Below are 18,710 nucleotides of genomic sequence, written 5' to 3'. Positions count from 1 at the left end.
GGCATGTTTGGTATCTATTTACGTGACATAAACCCAACTTTAATATTTTACCTGAAAAATTTGGCATTATATTGTTTTTGTGTGCACTAAAATTTATTTTAGTGAATTTTTTCCTAAAACGATTTGATAAAAATTTGTGCAAATATCATGCAACATAAAAGAATGCAAGTACCATTTTTTTTTATTCTACAGGGCTCTGCATTTGTGTGCACAAATGTAAAAAAATGCTCACCTACAAAAGGTGGTTAAATTACTTTCTTCAATTAAATGTCCAACTTTTGCATTGCTAAGAAAAGGTGGGACTCTAAATGTGGACAAAAATACATTTAGTTATAATTATTTTTTCCTTTCATTTCTAATTTCTTCATTTTTAAAAGTCAAGGCTTTAGTAAGCTGTGGATCGCAAGCTGAAAGTGAATAAAAGCAGCCAATCTGCACAACATTATCCTACAGGAAAGACAGGCAGACCTCATGATATAGTACCGGTTCAATCCAGAGGATACATTTATGACCCTGTTGACTATAATATGTAGTTCAAGTAAGTTCATGTAATAATCATTTGCTGGCCATATGTCATCTGCTAGGGAGCTGAGCCTGGAAGCAGTGAATTTTCATCGACATGGTGCTTCTTTGTATGCTTATGAATTAACTGCTTGTCCGGAGAAGAATACTGGCAAAAGCTACACTTGAACTTCTCCCTGGTGTGGTGGCGACGTATGTGTAGGTCAAGACTTTTCTTCTGAATACTGCAAAAGAAGAAACCTATTATCATTATGCAGAATCAATCATTAAAAAAAATACATAACAAGATAAGGACCAGCTATTATTATGCTAACCTAATTTGAAAATATAATTTTCTATATATTATTTGAACAATTGTGTGTTGATCCCTAGTCAGTAATCTCTTAGGTAGGACAGGCTCTCCAAGGTATAAGCTTAAAGCGTATTTTTACTTTCACAGGCAAATTTGAGAAAGCCCCATTATATGTTTGTTGTGTGTTCCTATTCATACATCATATCTGGTTTTTTAAAAATATTTCTTACCTTTGAGATGTCTCTATTTAGCAGGCTATTTAACAGTAAACTATGACTGTCCTAATAGAAAGACTTAGAACAGACTGAGCGCCTCCTCATAAACATAATGCTTCTAGATCTTTAACCATTAGGAAGGACAGTGTTCAAATCTAGTTTACAAATGATAATGAGCCCCACCACCACAGTACAGTCAGGGTTAAAGTGACATTAAAGGATAAAATGCCCCTCCCTTCCCCCCATACACAATGCTAATGTAAGGACTTTCCTGTAGTTTTCAGTTGTCCCTCCAGCGCTGGTGTCGGTCTCTGATCCAGCGATGACTGTTGTGTCGTCTGTCTCGCGGAGTCTGTGCGGGTGCACACTGCAGGGCTGCCTGCATTGACTTACCCTGTGTCTCTCCTTGTCTCCTGGCCAAAGATCTGTGCTGCACATGTGCCCGCCCCATTGTCCTTTTCGGCCGCCCAAGATTTTTCAGATCTTCGGAAGGGAGTGCGCAGCGGAGACACAGGTAAGTTACGAAAAAGGTTAAAACTTTATTTTCTTTAAATGTTTTCGCATATATCTACTGCTTGGCAGATCCCTGGTGGTCTAGTGTGATTAGTAAGGTCTGCAGACCTTACTAATCACTTCGTTTTCGACCCGGAGCTCAGTGAAGAGCTCCGGCCGAAAGGAAGGGAGCCAGACCAGTCTCCCTTCACGAGTCAGGTACGCGGTCTGAGACCGCAAGCCTGGCAGGAATTTCCACTCGGCTGCACTGCATTTGTGGAAAATTTGAAACCTGATACACAGTATTTCTTGGATGGCATTAGCAACAATGACTGCTCCTTTTCCGGTGTTTCTCAATAAAACGGTTGTGATGGTAATGGATTTTTCATTGACCCCAGAGAAAGGATAGATGGAGGAAGAAAAAAAACCCCCCAAAAAACGCACCAGCTATAAGAACAGTGTGGGCACTTGTAAGGCTTCTCGTGCGTGTGAGTCCTGATGTGTCTACGTAGAGAACTGCAATCAATTGAGGCATAAGCACATAACTCGCATTTAAAAGGCTTCTCACCTACAAGAAGAAACAAAATTGAAATTAAGCAAAGGAAAAGATCACGTGTGCTTCTCAAATATCTAAATAAAGTAACCTTGATTTCTTGTAACATACCATATTACCAGAGGTTTTTTGAAGTGAAAGTTTAAACCGTCTGAAAATATGCTCCTATTAAACAGTGGTAGGAAACGATTATGTCATAGTGCATAGTTTACTGCTGCCAACGTTTGGAGAGAATCCCACATATTTGCTTTACAGACACAAGACCTAAGCAGCAAACAATGAGTTGGATTTATAAAAACTTAAAGTGATATTAAACCCTCACACAATAAAATGCATATAGTACTGAAGACCTCAGCGCTTAGAATTACTGCCGTGTGCCTTTCTTTCCAGCAATTTTATTCCCCATTTGAAAAAAGGTCTCTCTCTTCTGGTTTGGATTTTCAGGCATCTCCTTCCGTGTTCTGGGTTCCACTGGAGACACCTTTGCTTGCAAGCTCCCGCTGGCACTACGTATGAGTCCTACTTCTCCTGCTTGTACCAATAGGATGTAATGCCACTCTCCTCCCTACCCTGCTCCTCTCTCCTCCAAGTGACTGACACCATAGCTCAAGCCTGCGCTGTCCCTAATACAAGCGCAATGTGGTGTTATCAGATGTGTGCTCCCCTACCCAGAAGCTGGACCTGGAACCAGAATTGTAAGCTTATTTATTAGAAATTGTTTTACAGACTCCCTAGGATACATTTACACAAGGGGGGTTATAATTATAACTTAAAATACCACAGGGGTTTATCATTTGTAACCCCACTTTCCCCGGCCTCACTGCTGTGGAAATGTTATTTAAAGTTATAATTACACTGCCACACCACAGACGGATTATTAGTGCAATATAATCCACTTTCCCTAATTTCTTTGGTGTGGCAGTCTAAATACAACTAAAAAAACAGTTACACCAGTGAAGCTGGGAAAAGTGGGGTTACAAAGTGGGTGCAGTGTTGGCGGTGTGGGTGCACAGTACGGGCAGTGTGGATGCAGAGTGGATGGGAGGTGTGGGTGCACAGAATTGATAGGCATTATGGGTGAATGCACAAAGTGGGTGGCGGTGTGGGTGGGTGCACAGAGTGAGTGACAGTGTGGGCGGGTACACAGAGTGGGTGACAATGCGGGTACACAGAGTGGGTGGCAGTGTGGGTGGGTGCAGAGTGGGTGACAGTGTGGGCGAGTACACAGATATTTTTTCCGACCGCACTGGACTGCAACACAGGCACTAATGTGGCACTGCGGGCAGGGGGTGTGGCAGCGGTGCCATTGACTTCAATGCACTACCACACCACCCCTTCCCGCCCCAGCACGCACAGGGGAGTTTACTATGCGATACAGTGCATTCCAGCAGCTAGCCACACTGGAACGCACTGTATGTGGTGTGAACAAAGCCTAAACTCTGCTTTCTCTATTCTGCAACTTTAGGCCTTGGAGTGGGAAGGGCGATTTGCATATTAATGAGGCACGGCGGGATTTGCATATGAATACCACGGCTCATTAATATGCAAATTGATTGAGTCAATTAGCATATGAATGAGCCGCAGCCAGTGTTAATGGCTACTGCAGCTCTATGGATCTAAGGAGAACAGAGACTTCAGTCCCTGCCCCCCCCCACACACTCAGAGTCTTCAGTCCCAGTCCCCGTCGACCCCCCTTACCTGTCAGCAGCAGTGAAGATCACACGTCTACTCCGTTGTGCTTCTCCAGACGAACACAGGCAGGAGATAACTCCGCCCTCCCCCGCTCTGCACTGTGACAGGGGAGAGGATTGCAGGTGAGTGTCCTTAGGTTCCGTGCGGCGGTGCAGTGTTTGACTTGCGGCCGCACGGAAATGAAGGCCCCCTATATCTCCCTCCTGCTCCTGGCCGGGCCCCGTTCTGGCGCGGGCCCCATAGCGCCCGCATGGGTCGCTATGGCGGTAGTTCCGCCCCTGGTTCGAGGACAGCTGCATAAGACATCCCCGAAAATAAGACCTAGTGTGTTTTTTTGGGGGAAAAAGACAGTGTCTTATTTTCGGGGAAACACGGTATGTAAATGATGTACTTGCAAGACTTAGTTAGATAGAATAGCAAGCAGTAGTGATTTTTTTTTTTTATAAACCTAATTGCCAATTAGGTTTATAAAAAAAAAGAAAAAATCACTACTGCTTGATATTCTATTTGGATGAGGCAAATCATGGATGAGGCAGAGCACATGTTCAGACCAGAACACTGTAGTGCACAATGCATTGCATATAGTGTGGAACAGTTATATTTATTTCTGCATACCTGGCTGTATATTACATTTTTTTATGTATAATATACAGCCAGGTATGCAGAATTAGATATAACTTTGCCACACTACAGGTGTGTGCTGGGCACCGAATGGCATAAAAAAAAGTTATATTTGCCTGCTGTAATGCAATTACTAATTGCATTACAGCAGGCAAATATAACTTTTTTTTATGCCATCCTGTTTTTTATGCTGAACATGTGCTCTGCCTCATCCATGATTTGCCTCATCCAAATAGAATAGCAAGCAGTAGTGCATTTTTTTTAAATTTATAAACCTACAGCAGGCAAATATAACTTTTGAGGCCATCCTGTGCCCACCCCCCATCCTGTGCCCAGCCCCAGCAGTGCTGCTAACCTTCTTCTCCGTCGTCTCCGTCTGCTTCATCCCCTCGTGTCACAGCCTAGTCATCTGTCAATGCCGGCCTCTTCTCACGCTGATTGGCCGATTGGATGATTGACAGGCTTCCCCACCAATCACGAGTGAGGACAGAGGAATTGAAGGCGGAGTCTGGTTTCGGCCGTTCGCCCATGGAGAAGGAGTTCGCGGGCCATCTTGCAAGGTCCTGTGTGCTGTGTGCGGCGGTGGAAGATGGCGGACACAGGTACTCGTTTTAGACATCAGAGCATTTGCACGAGTACGAGTACCCATGCAAATACTCGGTATCGCGGCCGATACCGATGCTTGTATCGGTATCAGTGCATCCCTAATAGTAACCTATTCCAAAACGCATTAAATCATATCACATATGATTACATGTGGACTGCCGCTTACAGATGGGGCTGCTGTCACCCGATCATTAACTTGAATGGGTGACGGCGTCCGCATCCAAGTGGAAGATTTGCGATTCCTGCGGTGGGAACCCAAATCCTACAATCAGAAAGAGTGTAGCCTTACGTTTTTTATTGAAAAAAAGTAATTAAAATTAATTGTCCGAATGGATTGATTACCTCATACATATTTTCTGACCCAATTGATCGCTTCTTTGAGTTCATGCCACAAAATTGGTCAAAAGTTATAGTACTAAAAAGAAACTGATAGTTGATAAATTTGATCTTCACATCAAAACTTGGATGGCCAAAATTCCAGTTCACAAAAAAAGTGTTCCCTATTCTATTGTCATTGTATTTGGACTTTAAGGGCCATACTAATAATACACTGAGTGGCCAGATTATTATGACCACCTGACGTTTGTAGGCAAATAAGCTATAATTTCGTGCTGAAGTTGCTAGAGGGCCAGACCATTATAAATAGGGAAGCAGGTTGTTTACCACGACAGTAGAAGTGATTTGTTTCTGAAGAAATGGGTAAACAACGCGATTTAACAGCCTTTGAACGTGGGATGATTGTTGGCGCTCGGAGCCATGGAGTGAGTATCAGCAAAACAGCAGAATTCGTTAAATGTTCAAGAGCAGCTGTTGTCAAAGTGTTTAAAGACTGGACTGTCAGCCGAAAATCTGGGTCTGAACGTGCGAATTGTGGCCGTCAGCGACTAGTCACTGTTAGGGCAGAACGGAGAGTGGCAAGACTGGTACAAGACAACAGAAGGGCAACAGTGCAGTGTCAGATTCCCCGCATCACCTTTCAACATCTCGTGGTATTTACGAGGCGGCCCAACTAAGTCATCTCGTGGCCAAACGAAGTACTGAAGGGGTGGTCATAATAATCTGGCCACTCAGTGTATATGAAAATACAGTCACTTGTGAGACTAGTGCGGCAATAAACATTAGTCTTACCCTGTAAGCAGAAAGCATTCAGTTATAATGTTGTTTAGCATGTACAGAATTTGCCAACATTTTAATGTGTAAGCTTTCATATATTTGCAGCATGCTGTGAACAGTCTTTTAAAAGTGTATCATTTATTGCATAGTTATACGGCTATGTGTTTACTAGTCCTACCCGTGTGGATTCTCATGTGCTGCGTCAGGGAACCTTTCAGCCTTGTTTTATATTCGCAGTGTTGGCAGTGAAATGGTTTTTCTCCAGCGTGCACTCCCATGTGTCTCTGCAGAGCCAATTTAGATGAACACTTCCTGCAGAGAGAAAAAACAAAAAACTTTGTCACAACTTAAACACAATAAACTCATTTAACTCAGCCAAATTAAATCATGCAGGATTGCAAACTCTGTGGATGGTGACAAAAACACATTTTAGAGGAGCACAGAGACAAAAAGTAATTTTAACTGTAGCTGTTCTTTCCAGCTGCCAATCCCATTCTAAGTAATTTTACAAAAAATAAGTTTATCCAACACAAATTTTTTTTTTTTACGGGTGGGAGCATGTTGAGGCTGCTTGTGTATTCTACAGCTCGAAACCACCACAGAGTGCTGTGGTTTTAGATCTGCCCCACCAATCTTTGTCACTGGTGTCAGAGTAGTAGGGCATGGTTCAACATTGCCTAAAACCGGTACCCAGTATTAGATAGCTAAAGCAATGTAAAGCTCTTACCTTTCACATTGCTGGCTGCAGCCCTGGAAACCCTCTAAAATGCCTAGTACTTCCAGCTATGGCACACAAACCCGTCTCCCACAATGCAATTTCTGATGCCTAAACATCCAAATCGCCAGGTCTAAGCACTGTAAGGTGGGAAGTGTGGAAAGTCCAATGTAAATAGACATTCTGAAAGTTGATATCTTCAAAGGCCTTTGAGGGACTACTGGCATACATTGGAATTCTGGGCAACACTATAAAATGTGGGAACAGGAATCTTATTGTGTCTTCTAGGCATCGCTAGTTAATACAGAGTGCACATTTACTTTAAATAGGGCAGTAATGACCTTACTGATGAGCTTATGCAAGATACAGCATCAGCTACTTCTGCTCTTCTAAAAGTATGCACAGGGTCCTGGACCAGCAACACCCAGTACCTGTTTTGTAGATTTACCAGGATATCAGTGATGAATGCGGCACTCCAACCATGACAACTGCTAGCAGAAAGTAGAGTGACAAGCTCCTGAGATGTGAGTGATAGATGGCCTTTTACTAGTGCTGCTGCTAAAGAAAGACTATCTACATCCTGGACTGTTACTGGCAGTAACTGGTTACTGCATTGCTGTGAATAATTGCCTGTACCTAGAAATTACTTCACCAGTTATAATGTTTCTGTATTTATTTAACTGTTCAAACCTCTGTGAACAGTATGCTTCTGTTTCTGCAATCAGTTCTACTGTTTGCTAAATTCATTAAATCAAAAATACTAGCCAAGCTCCAGTTTTGCTATTCACCACTGCCGTGATCTATTGGATGTGTGCCTTTTCCCTTGGGAAGAGCCCTAAAGGCAAACTTTTATGAGAGAGAATGGAGAGTTAAGTGGGGAAAGCGTGATAACAGAGGTCAACGTAATCTTGAAATGGACAGAAATGTGTTTTTGAGGTCCAAACGAATATACCCGCTGTGAGTCCAATAATACCATCTGCACTTTTTAATATGACCTTTTTAACAATTTCTGCAAATATTATATTTCTGTAGGTTTTGTATTTTGTCACAAATGTTTAATCACTTTCTGACTGAATACACATTAAAGCCAGGAATCCACGCTTCAAATTCGAAGCATGGGTGCCGCTGTCGGCAGCTTGCCGACCGGCATCCCTTGATCAGCTGATGGAAGGAGCATGTCGGAAAATTCTCATCCAAACAGAGCAAGCAGCCAATAAGCCAGAATACAATGTACACAGCGGGAGATTCCTCGATCAATGCTCGTAAGTATTAATCGTGGAATCTGCTCTATGTTCTTCGTTCAGCCCTCAGGTTGAATAAAGAAAATAAAAAATTTGTACACCCAACTTAAAGCCCATTTCCACCTTTGCAGAGGTATTTAAAAAAAACATATGACAGCAATGTACACCGAGGTCTATGCAGTTGCTATATATGAACACTTTGTTAGCTTTCTTCTTCTTATCCTCATGGAAATGGCTGCCTCTGTGCTGTGCAAGCAATGTGTATATATTACAACTGAGCTCTGAAATCTATGAGCTCCCCCCCCCAGGCAGTGTATTGTGTGTAAAGGCAGAGCTGGTGTTTAGTGATCGTGTTATACAGAATCACAGGGAGGAGGGCAGCTGTTTACAGACTACTTTACAATCCAACCCCAGTGTCAGACTGAATTTCCTGTGGAGGAAATATTTGATTTTAAGGATTCAGGCCTATTTAAAAATTTGCAAAAATTGAAGAACGCCTGCAATGTGAGTCGTGAAAATGTGCACACAGATACATCATCACTGTACCTCTACATTACCACAATACATGCTAATCACTTACAAAAGGTGGAAATGGACTTTAAGGGTAAAGAGTAGGGATTCACTGATACTGCTTTCTCAGTATCAAGTACTGATATATTTTTTTCGGTACTCGCCGATGCCAAGTTCCAGTGCCGTGTGCTCCAATTATCAAGGAAGTCGGGCGGCAGATCATTAGCTTTCTAGCAAAGGAACACTGGCTTCACATGCCGAGGCTGCCTGACCAGTCAGGAAGCCGGGAGGCAGGTCATTGAGTGCCGCCCGGCTTCCCGATTGGTTAGGAAGCCAGGCTGTCTAGCAACAAGTAAAAGCTGGCTTCCTAGCCAATCAGGAAGCCAGAAGGTGGGTCATAACCCACCACCCGGCTTCCAGATTGTATAGGAAGCCGGCTCCATGCTCCCTCAGCACTGCCGGAAGTTCCAATATCGGAAGTAAGCATCGGAGCATTTGGGCGAGTACGAGCATTTGCCCAAATACTCGGTATCTGCATTGGTGCATCCCTAGTAAAGACCTTTCTTTTTATCCATGCGCATTACTAAGGAATGTAGATACAGGACATAAAATAAACTCAAAATACAAAAGTCTGATTAAAAAATTAGGTAAACAAAATCTAAATAAAATGTGCACACAAATTACATGTTCAGTGAAGATTCCGCAGCTTAGGCTAACAAAACAGTTCTTCTAGCCAATGCATAAAACCAATCAGGTTCAAACTAGATAAAGCATTATTTTTTTGTGCTGCTGCTAGCTAACAAAGAGGCCAGCTCTGTCCTAAATTATAATTCTTACATCAGCTTTAAGCCATTTACTACGGTTTGGTTTTTGCTTCACTTCACCTCTTAAAACTACTCTTGAAAAGCAGAGCACCCTGCGGCTTTAGTTTTCCTTGAAAAAGAAATCAATGAACCGCTGTTGTTTTATAGATGTTAACCCATTTTCCTCTTTATGCCAATTGCATTTGTTAAGGGAGTCAGTTTATCCCCAGTTTGTGTTTAAAGTGACACTAAACTCAGGAGTTACATTTTACAAAAGGTTCAAATACCTTAACTAGAACCAAAAATGTATCTTATTTGTGTATCACTTGGCTGCAGATCCTCAAATCATCTCTGAATTATTGCCGACACTGTCCTTCCTTCTGGAGGGTGACTACTTTTGTTCCTCATGTGTGTGCTGTAAAGTAGCCACCACTCCAAGCTCACTCCCGTGATAGACTATAACGTTAATACAAACTATCTAGCTAAATGAATCTACAGGCATATGGGAAGTGCTAGAGTAAGATGAATACGAATACACACACACTCACACACGTTGAACAGGATGGACCTTGGTCTTTAGTCAACCTTACATACTATGTTACGAAATGTGAGATTGTAGTCCATTACGGTAGTGAGCTTGAAGTGGTGGCTACTTTACACACACAGGGACCATGGGGAACAAAAGTAGCCAGAAGGAATGACAGTGCCAGCACCAATTCAGAGATGATTTCAGGATCTATAGCTGAGTGATACACAAATAAGATACAGTTTTGTTACTAGTTAAGGTACTTGAATGCATTTTAAAATGGTAATACTGAGTTTAGTGTCACTTTAATGCCAGGTGCTGCTGCACTATGGAGTTGAGCTTTATCTCATTCAAAAACATAGGTTTGGTTTCAACAGTGACTATAAGTGGTATGACAGCAGGGTTTTACCACACAGTCGACAATCTGTCTGGCCTTCATGATGCCCTCAGGCAAAACAAACAATTCTGCCTTTGACTGACTGCTCCTCCTCATAAAACTCATAAACTTTACTCCACTGACTGCCAAGACTCTGCTCTTCCTGATTCTTTTCCTACCCATCCAAGCATTCATTCAGTGTCACCTACAGCTCCATTTTCTCTCCTCCTCTCCTGCTTCCCATAGAGCTCGCCCAAGGCTCTGTCCCGAGACCTCTTTTATTCTCCATCTACTCCCTTGGTCAGATGATAGTGTCCCATGGCTTTCAATACCATCTTTCTGTTTACACCCAACTCTCTCTCTCTATTCCTCAGCTTACCCCTTTCATTTCTCTTTTAACATAAATTTATTTTTTTCTGCCATATCAGTATGGATGTCACACCACTTTCTAAAATTCAATCTTTCCAAAACTGAGCTCATATTTTTTGCCCCTCTCCTCACTTTTCCTTCAAGATCAATAGCACAGTTATCAGTCCCTCCCCTTCATAGTAGGGTGCTAGGTATGCACCTAGTATGGACTCTAGCCTCTCCTTCGAGCCCCACATCCAATTTTTTATCTAAACCTTGCTGCCTAACACCACCAAAATACACCCCTTTGAAACCAATGACACCAGCAAGCTACTAATTCACTTTCTTGCTATTAGGTGACTCATCACCCTTACCAAACCAGTCTGATGCCCCTCTCTAGCTTCCCTTCACTGGCTTCCTGTCATAGCACAATGAAAACCAGAGATGCATAAGGTGCTAGTTAAGATATTTATTAAGAACAGTGTCCATAGGAGCAAGCAAAAATCATAAACCGTAACAAGCCAAGGTCAGGAGTCGGATCGGGAAGTTGTGACAAGCCAGGTCAGGAACACAGAGATCAGCATTGTCCGGAACAAGCCAGGAGCAGGAACCAGAGGAGAACGTCAGCCAGGATCAAGTCATACACAGAATCAGGATACTCAGAGCAGCAGGAATGCACTAGCAGGTAAGACCACGCAAGGTCAAGGTCAGACTGGACTGAGTGGTTTATATAGTGAGTGGGGTGACATCATCACTCAGAGACAGGAAACTCCCATCTGGCTCTCTCAGATGATGCTCCCCTGTCTGGCCATAAGAGGGAGCCCGAGAGTAGTGAGCAACATTACAGAGTCTGCTCAGACAAAAGGAGGAATCACGTGGGTAAAATGGCAGCCAAGCCAGAATGCTGCAAACCAGTTAAGTCAGGGTGGAACCCTAAAACTTCTCTTCCATGAACAAACAAAATAAAAATACTAACAACATACAAAGCCACCCACAAATCTACCATAGCCAACCAAAATATCACCCAAACCATCCTCTTCGCTCTTCCCAAGACTTCCTAATCTCTACCTTCCTCAAATGTGTTTTGCTGGAAGTCAGACCTAAAATAAAGATTTTTATGAATATTTGGTTCTAATTCTCCCAAATCCACCTTCCAAAATACCGCATACATTTTTATGATCTATGCCAAGGACAGTGACCTGTATGCAGTCCCTCCTAATTCTGACAATACTTCTGGTTCAGCATTATAAAAAGAAACTGAGGCAAGTCCAGTCCAAGTTAATGGTGAGGACAGGCACTCCTTGACTAACAAACTGAGCCTTTACCACAAGAGCAAACGAAGAACCAAAAGTATTTTTCTTCTGGTTCATGAGCTATAATTACATTTAGAGAGTACTGTGTAGTGTTACAGAGCAGTTATTCCATGATGTTGCTGAAAAGGCAATTAATGTGGGAACCAGTACACTGGGGAACAGCTTATGGGTCTAAGATATTCTTTATTATTACATAAAGTTGTGTTTATGAGGCTAAAGTTACCCAAGTACCACAATATTCAACTATTCTGTATTTTTTTTAACTGACGAGTACAAAAAATATGTTCAGCCAAAAGCTCTAGAAGCCAATTACTTGTCTTAATTGATCAATAAAAATATCTTTCAATCCTCATGCCCCAGAGGATAGAAGTTGCACCCACAATCCTGTCCTTAGGCCCAAGACAACTGTGCCTAATACTAATTTCCCCCTAGTTATTCTTTACTGAAGACATATGACAGATGTTTGCACATCTATAGATTCTTCCTGCAGCAGCAGAATATAATTACATCTGCATTAATTTACAGAAAACTCACAAAATGTCTGTGGAACAGTTACATTCACAATTTAATGGCTCATTATCAGTGAGGCTCACAGCTTCATGCTGAAATGCCAGATGTTTCTTAAAATATACAGTCTTACAGTTCAAGAAAATATTTAATGAAACCCATACACCAACAAAAACGGGAACATAAAACACACAATATAGTGAAATTCATAAAACACGTAACCAAGAGAACCCAATTATAGAGAACACAGATATGGATTCTGCAAGGTGTCTTGCATAGCAATAAATACCCACTGAGTTTTGAGACTTGTTATTATGTATGCTTTGTCTAATACATGGCTGTGTTAAGTTTACAGATAGAATAAGGTAATACTCAGCACTTCCCCCTGCTGGCATCTTCCTTTCTAATAAAATCTGTACTCGTGGCTTCACAAGAGGGATGGTGGGAGAAGGAGCCAAATATGATCTCATTAGAGGTGGCCAACCACGTAATCTGACTCAGCGCATGATAACAATTTTCTCAGACAGGAATTAAAGCTGCAGCCTAATTTAATAGTAAAAAGGTTTCTATTTGATTTTTTCAGCGGCAATATTTTAATGGAAGCTGAATAAGGCCTCACTGAATACCATGTAAGGTGTAAGTACTCCAGTTTAGTAATGTGCAACTGATATATTAATAGGATAAATGCCCATCCTGATCAACTTAAAGTGACATTAAAGTATTTTTTTTTCCCCGGCCCCCAATGTTAATGTAAGCACTTACCTTAAATTATGTCTCTTAATCTGATCTTCCTCTTCTTTCCGGTCGTTTTCATCTGTTCCTCCAGCGCTGCTGCGGGTCTCTGATCCAGCGCTGACTCCTCTGTCCCTGCAGGCACTTCCTGTCCCACGGTGTCTGCATGCGGGTGCACGCTGTCCATATACTTACCTTGTGTCTCTCCTCGTCTCCCGGCCAAAAATCTGAACTGCGCATGTGCCCGCCCCAAGATGCTTGGCGGCCGCACAAGATTTTCGGAGACACGGGTAAGTATTGACCTCTTTTAATTTTAGTTTTAATTTTTTTTGTTTTTGCATATATCTACTGCTTGCTAGCAGTGGATATATGCAAAAAAACGGAGGGTTTAATAACCCTTTAAGTTGCTTTAAATATTGCAAGAAAATAGGTATAATGTTAATTGGTTAGTGATTCCTTACTTTAAAAAGTGAGATTAAAAAAAATATCCTGCCAGATAAATTATTGTGAGGTTTCTCTTTAAACTAGAACTCCCTCTTAATATATGCGATCGGAATCTTTCAGGCACTGGCAGTGTTTTTGCACTAAACGCTTAGTCAGATGACAGCTTGAGCAAGCAAATGAAGTTACTCACAACAAAGCTGTTGAAGTGAAACCCACACATATTAATTAATGATTATTATGTACAACAAACGGGTTCCAATCTCTGACAAACAGGCTTATGCACCAACAAGAAAAAAGCTTATGCATTTGTATAGGAAGGTAGAATATAACTGCTATGTACGGTACCCTAAATCAACTTTTATCAGTCATCACACTAGACCATTCCAGGCCAAACTCTGGAAGATTTGTTATGCTTTTCTGTGTTTTGTTAACCACTTGCCATCCGCGCAGTTCTAATTAAACACCTGGATGGCTGACTCATATCGGCGGTGGGCATTTATAAATGTCCTTTCCTGTACACGCACATACAAAAGCATTGGATGTGCTGCCTATGTGCGAAAACAACGATTGCACCACGCATGTTGAATATCACTGCGAACGCTGGAGTGCAAGCAATAATTTGACATGACCAAAGAAATAATGTAGCAGAATACATTGTGGCCTATATGTATGAAGAAAGATTATTTAGTTGCAATATTTACTAACATAATGTAGGGAAAACAGTTTTTTTTTTTTTCAAAATTTGGGGTACTTTTTTTTTTATATAGTAACAAATAAAAACCTCAGTGGTGATTAAATACCACCAAAAGAAAGCTATGTGTCCCAAAAAAAAGATATAAAAATCATTTCAGTACAGCGTTGCATGACTGAATAATTGTCAGTCAAAAGCCCTGAATACTGAAGAATGGCCTGGACGGGACCCCAATCTTCAAGTGGTTAATCTTTGAGTGTCATAAACACACTTGTTTTAACACTTTCGCTGTCAGGCCCTGTGTTCTGCTTTTGACCTCAGCTGGCCACACCATCTTTAAAATTTTTCCCTTTTTAAAAAAAAATTTCAACTGAAGCTTTTAGAGTTTGTAAAAGACCCCCCAAACCACATTTTTTACACAACTTAGATGCACACACATAAAGATGGGCGCTTGTGTTGCACGATATCCAGGCATTTCCACTGAAGTCTATGGGAACAAACGTGCTGTAAACTGTCCGAAAGAAGCTCCTGCATGTCTCCCAGTGACAAGTCTATGGGAACAAACGTGCTGTGAACTGCCCAAAAGAAGTTCAAGCACTTTTTCCAGTGACAGGTGTTTTACAGCTTACGACAAAACGCTCAGGTGTAAACAGGGGCCATTGAAACGAATAAGATTTCTTGTGTTGAGTTTTGTCGTGCGACAAAACTCCTAGGTGTGAATAGGGAATTGCATCTTGATTGTTGAAAGGTTTCCAGCGCCATGGATTTCTTTCGAATATATTTCTAAGGCTGAGACTTAGAAATTGCTTAGTATTGCTCTCAGCTCCCCTTGACTTATCAGCATAAGATCAGCGTTCACCCTACGTATTTAAACTCATTATAAATTGTAAACATTAATGAGACAAGGACCAAGCTAATGCCATCAATAAAGGGGATGGGACTGAAAGATGGGCCAGTCCACATTGCTACATCAGCAGGTCAGAGTCATTGGTCAGGGTGTGAACTGGATTCTTTTAAGATGGCTGCAGTTCAGCTTTAATAAAAGTGGTAACTGTCACTTTAAACAAGATGCTAAAAGGTTGTAAAGGGTGTCAACAAAATGTAAAGTGGTAGTAAGCTGCTGCTTTCTGGGTGGGTTTCTGCCATAATGAGGTATCATGCAGTGTGTCCTTCTGTGGAGCTGTGCAGTGCAGCTTTGGTCCCTCTGATGCCGCTATCTCTACCGATTCCCAGGCACTCTCTTTGACCCTTGGGTGGCCATTGATGATGTAACTACTGCGCATGCTCACTGAAGTTACATCAGGCCCATTTACGGCATCTTAGAGATGTTGTGAATGAGCGGAGTGTACACTGGACGGAGCATGTGCCAAACAATGCTTTGTAAAAGCTTGCTGTACACATTGTTATTTTGCAAGTGGAACCCATATGTCTGTCTGTCATATCTGAATGAGTAATTACACTTTACTCATTTTAACACCAATGTGCAGCCCCCCATCACTGCTGCAATGCCTAGTAGATATGGAATGTTGCTTTCTAGGTCATGACTGGTGTAAAGAGCTGGATTACCACATCACCCAACCATAGAAAGTGTATGAATAGGGAGCAAGCAGGACAGTTTACACATCAGCAAAAAAGAGAAGAACTTGTACCTTCTGCAGATGTCACAGGCGAATTCTTGTTGGGGGACAATTTGTGCATTCATTGAGTTTTCTGCTACAAAAGTGTTGTTGTGGTTTCCTGCTTTCACCTTCCCATTGTTACAATCTCCATTATTTTGTTTGTGATGAAACTGTTTATTGTGCCTGTTCATTTGACGGATGCTCTTGAATCTTTGATCGCATACGGGACACAGAATAAGTCTGTGTTTTCTGTGCTTTGATGAGTGGGCCTTCAACTGCACTCTACAACAAGAACAGATTCTTTTTAAACTTGTCCACTGGCATGTCATATGTACAATGCAAGAAACAACTAATGTAACGGAACACGCCTGAAAACATTAAAACTTGGAACCACTATAACAATCCTTGCTCCAAAGCTGGACAGCCAGTCTTTTTTTTTTTTTTAATACACACATTCTAGCATAAAAATGTTTCATAAGATCTTCAATAACAATCTCATAATTTTCTGAATGCGAGTCTGTACACTGACTGTAGTAGCCACCTTCATCCTACATAAGAGCATCGTACCAAATATTAGAATATCACCAAAGGCAGTTTAAAGTGAAACTAAACTCAGGAGGGTCACGGGAGGACATATACTATAGTCCTCCTGTGACCCAAAGCTCATTATATCGCTTACTATTGCCTGCTATATACTGAGAGCGCCGCAGCCGTGACAGATGAGATCCACCCTGCTGGCTGATTTGCAGCAGACTCTGCCTATCTAAAAGGCAGAGCCAGCTGTGCCCGACCCCTCCTCCACCCGTTCCTCCAGTCAGTGCTGGAGGATCGGAGAGGGGAGAGAGGAATCCCTGCAGGGAGCGGCGACTGATAGTGACCGCTCTCTGCAGGGAGATGATCGGAAAGTGAGCAAGCGACGGTATGTTTTCACTCACTTTTCGATCTATAGAGTCGACGTGTGACAGCACTAACTGTGAGGATGCGTGTAAATCACTCACCTCATAGTTCACCTTTAAATCTTAAAAAGGCATTCAAGTACCCTAACTATTAACAAAAAATGTATCTTATTTGTGTATCACTCGGCTGCAGATCCTCCAATCATCTCTGAATTAGTGCTGACACTGTCCTTCCTTCTGGAGGGTGGCTACTTTTGTTCCCCATGGTCCCTGTGTGTGTTGTAAAGTAGCCACCGCTCCAAGCTCACTCCCCCAATGGACTATAATCTCACGTTTAATTAGATAATTTTTATTGAAGGTATAGTCTATCACAGGAGAGGGTTAGAGTGATGGCTACTTTACAACAAACACAGGAACCATGGGGAACAGAAGTAGCCACCCTCCAGAAGGAAGGACAGTGTCAGCAACAATTCAGAGATGATTTGAGGCTCTACAGCTAAGTGATACACAAATAAGAAACATTTTTGTTATAGTTTTTATAGTCTTTATGAAGGGGGACCCTTCGAACTCGCAAAACATTCTGTTTTTTTATGATATAAGAGTCTGAATAAAATTAAATCTGGACTTAATATATATTTTGATTTGGACACCCAGTCGATACTACTTTACCGAAGTATGTCTGTGATATCAAGCAGCAAGTAATATAGATGAAGTATACTTCAATTACAAGAGGTCCCGATATACCAAGTATTATTTGCAACAAATGCTACAAACACATGAATGCGTAATTATCATTCAAGCTTCTCCCTTGGCAAAACTATGCCCAGTCCTTGCAAGGCCCAGAATAGATAATTATTGTTTGGATTGTCTAGTACAGCTCTCATGTTTATTTAAGGGTGATACACAATGTTCTGATTATCTGCCTGCTAGATGAACAGGTAATAGTATGCAAAACTATAAATTATACAGTATAACTACAGCATAAAATGCATGGTTCAGCATTCCACCCCACCCTGGAGAAAAAGAAAAAAAATCAGGGTAGTTTGCATGTATACAAATGCAGAAAACCAGAAAAAGATAACAAAATTGTATTATTAAGAATTAACTGATAATAGATTTACTCTTTTTTTGTCATACTGAAAAAACAGTAGCAAAGGAGAGAGGATGGGGAGTGCAGGCCTTGCATTGCTCGAGGAGAGCAGACTTGCATGTAAGCCTGGTATGATGTGTAAATATGATGTACATACTTGCACATTATGGCTCCTGCTCCAGGGTCACACTGCGGATTCAGTTCTGATTTAACAAGAAGAGGGCCATGTATTTATGTTCAAATGCAGGAAGAGATGAACAGACCTTCACCTTACACCCAGGGGCGTAACTAGAAATCACAGGGCCCCATAGCAAAATTTTGTATGGGGCCCTGTGATTTCTAGTTACGCCCACCTGATAACCCAAACAGCCCACCTAAGGGTGACCCTGCAGAGCCCACCATAGACCCTCTATGGTAGGCTCTGCAGGGTCTCTAGCAGGCGGTCAAGCCCTCTTACCTGTCAGCCCTGATCCTCTGTCCGCCTCCTTCTCCTCCACGATCGACTCCTCCGTCACTGGGCCCAGCCTCCTCCATCGCCGGGCCCCGGCCCCTCGATCGCCGGCCCCGCCCCTCGATCGCCGGGCCCGCCCCCTCGATCGCTGCCGATGACGGGCCCAGCCACCTCCTGCGAAGCTGCTGGTTGTCCCCAACTCAGCAGCGGCTGTGAGAAGGAAGGGAGCGTTCCTCCTCACAGCCGCCGGTGACAGCCAGCAGCCTGGCTGTCCGAGCAAGATGCCATAGCGACCCAGGCGGCCCGCATGGCATCAGGGAGATGTCCTGGCCGGGCCCCGCC

General features: G+C 42.3%; 1 protein-coding gene across 1 annotated transcript in view; it reads right to left on the bottom strand.

The window, feature by feature from the left end:
- Positions 1 to 413: 413 nt before the first annotated feature.
- The window catches only part of LOC108798682 (gastrula zinc finger protein XlCGF26.1-like), a 24,347-nt gene continuing 6,050 nt past the window's right edge, over positions 414 to 18,710 (bottom strand). Inside the window, exons 3-6 of the mRNA XM_018570454.1 lie at positions 15,962 to 16,213; positions 6,285 to 6,418; positions 1,966 to 2,089; positions 414 to 746 (exon numbers count right to left, since the gene is read on the bottom strand). Of these exons, the coding sequence (XP_018425956.1) occupies positions 581 to 746; positions 1,966 to 2,089; positions 6,285 to 6,418; positions 15,962 to 16,213 (676 nt within the window). The 3' untranslated portion in view covers positions 414 to 580. The remainder of the gene's footprint in view (positions 747 to 1,965; positions 2,090 to 6,284; positions 6,419 to 15,961; positions 16,214 to 18,710) is intronic.

The sequence above is a fragment of the Nanorana parkeri genome, unplaced genomic scaffold (assembly GCF_000935625.1).
Source record: "Nanorana parkeri isolate BGI_ZX_2015 unplaced genomic scaffold, ASM93562v1 scaffold1534, whole genome shotgun sequence".
Taxonomy (NCBI): domain Eukaryota; kingdom Metazoa; phylum Chordata; class Amphibia; order Anura; family Dicroglossidae; genus Nanorana; species Nanorana parkeri.
The sequence above is the reverse complement of the archived record's forward strand: the minus strand, read 5'-3'. Positions and strand labels throughout refer to the sequence as shown.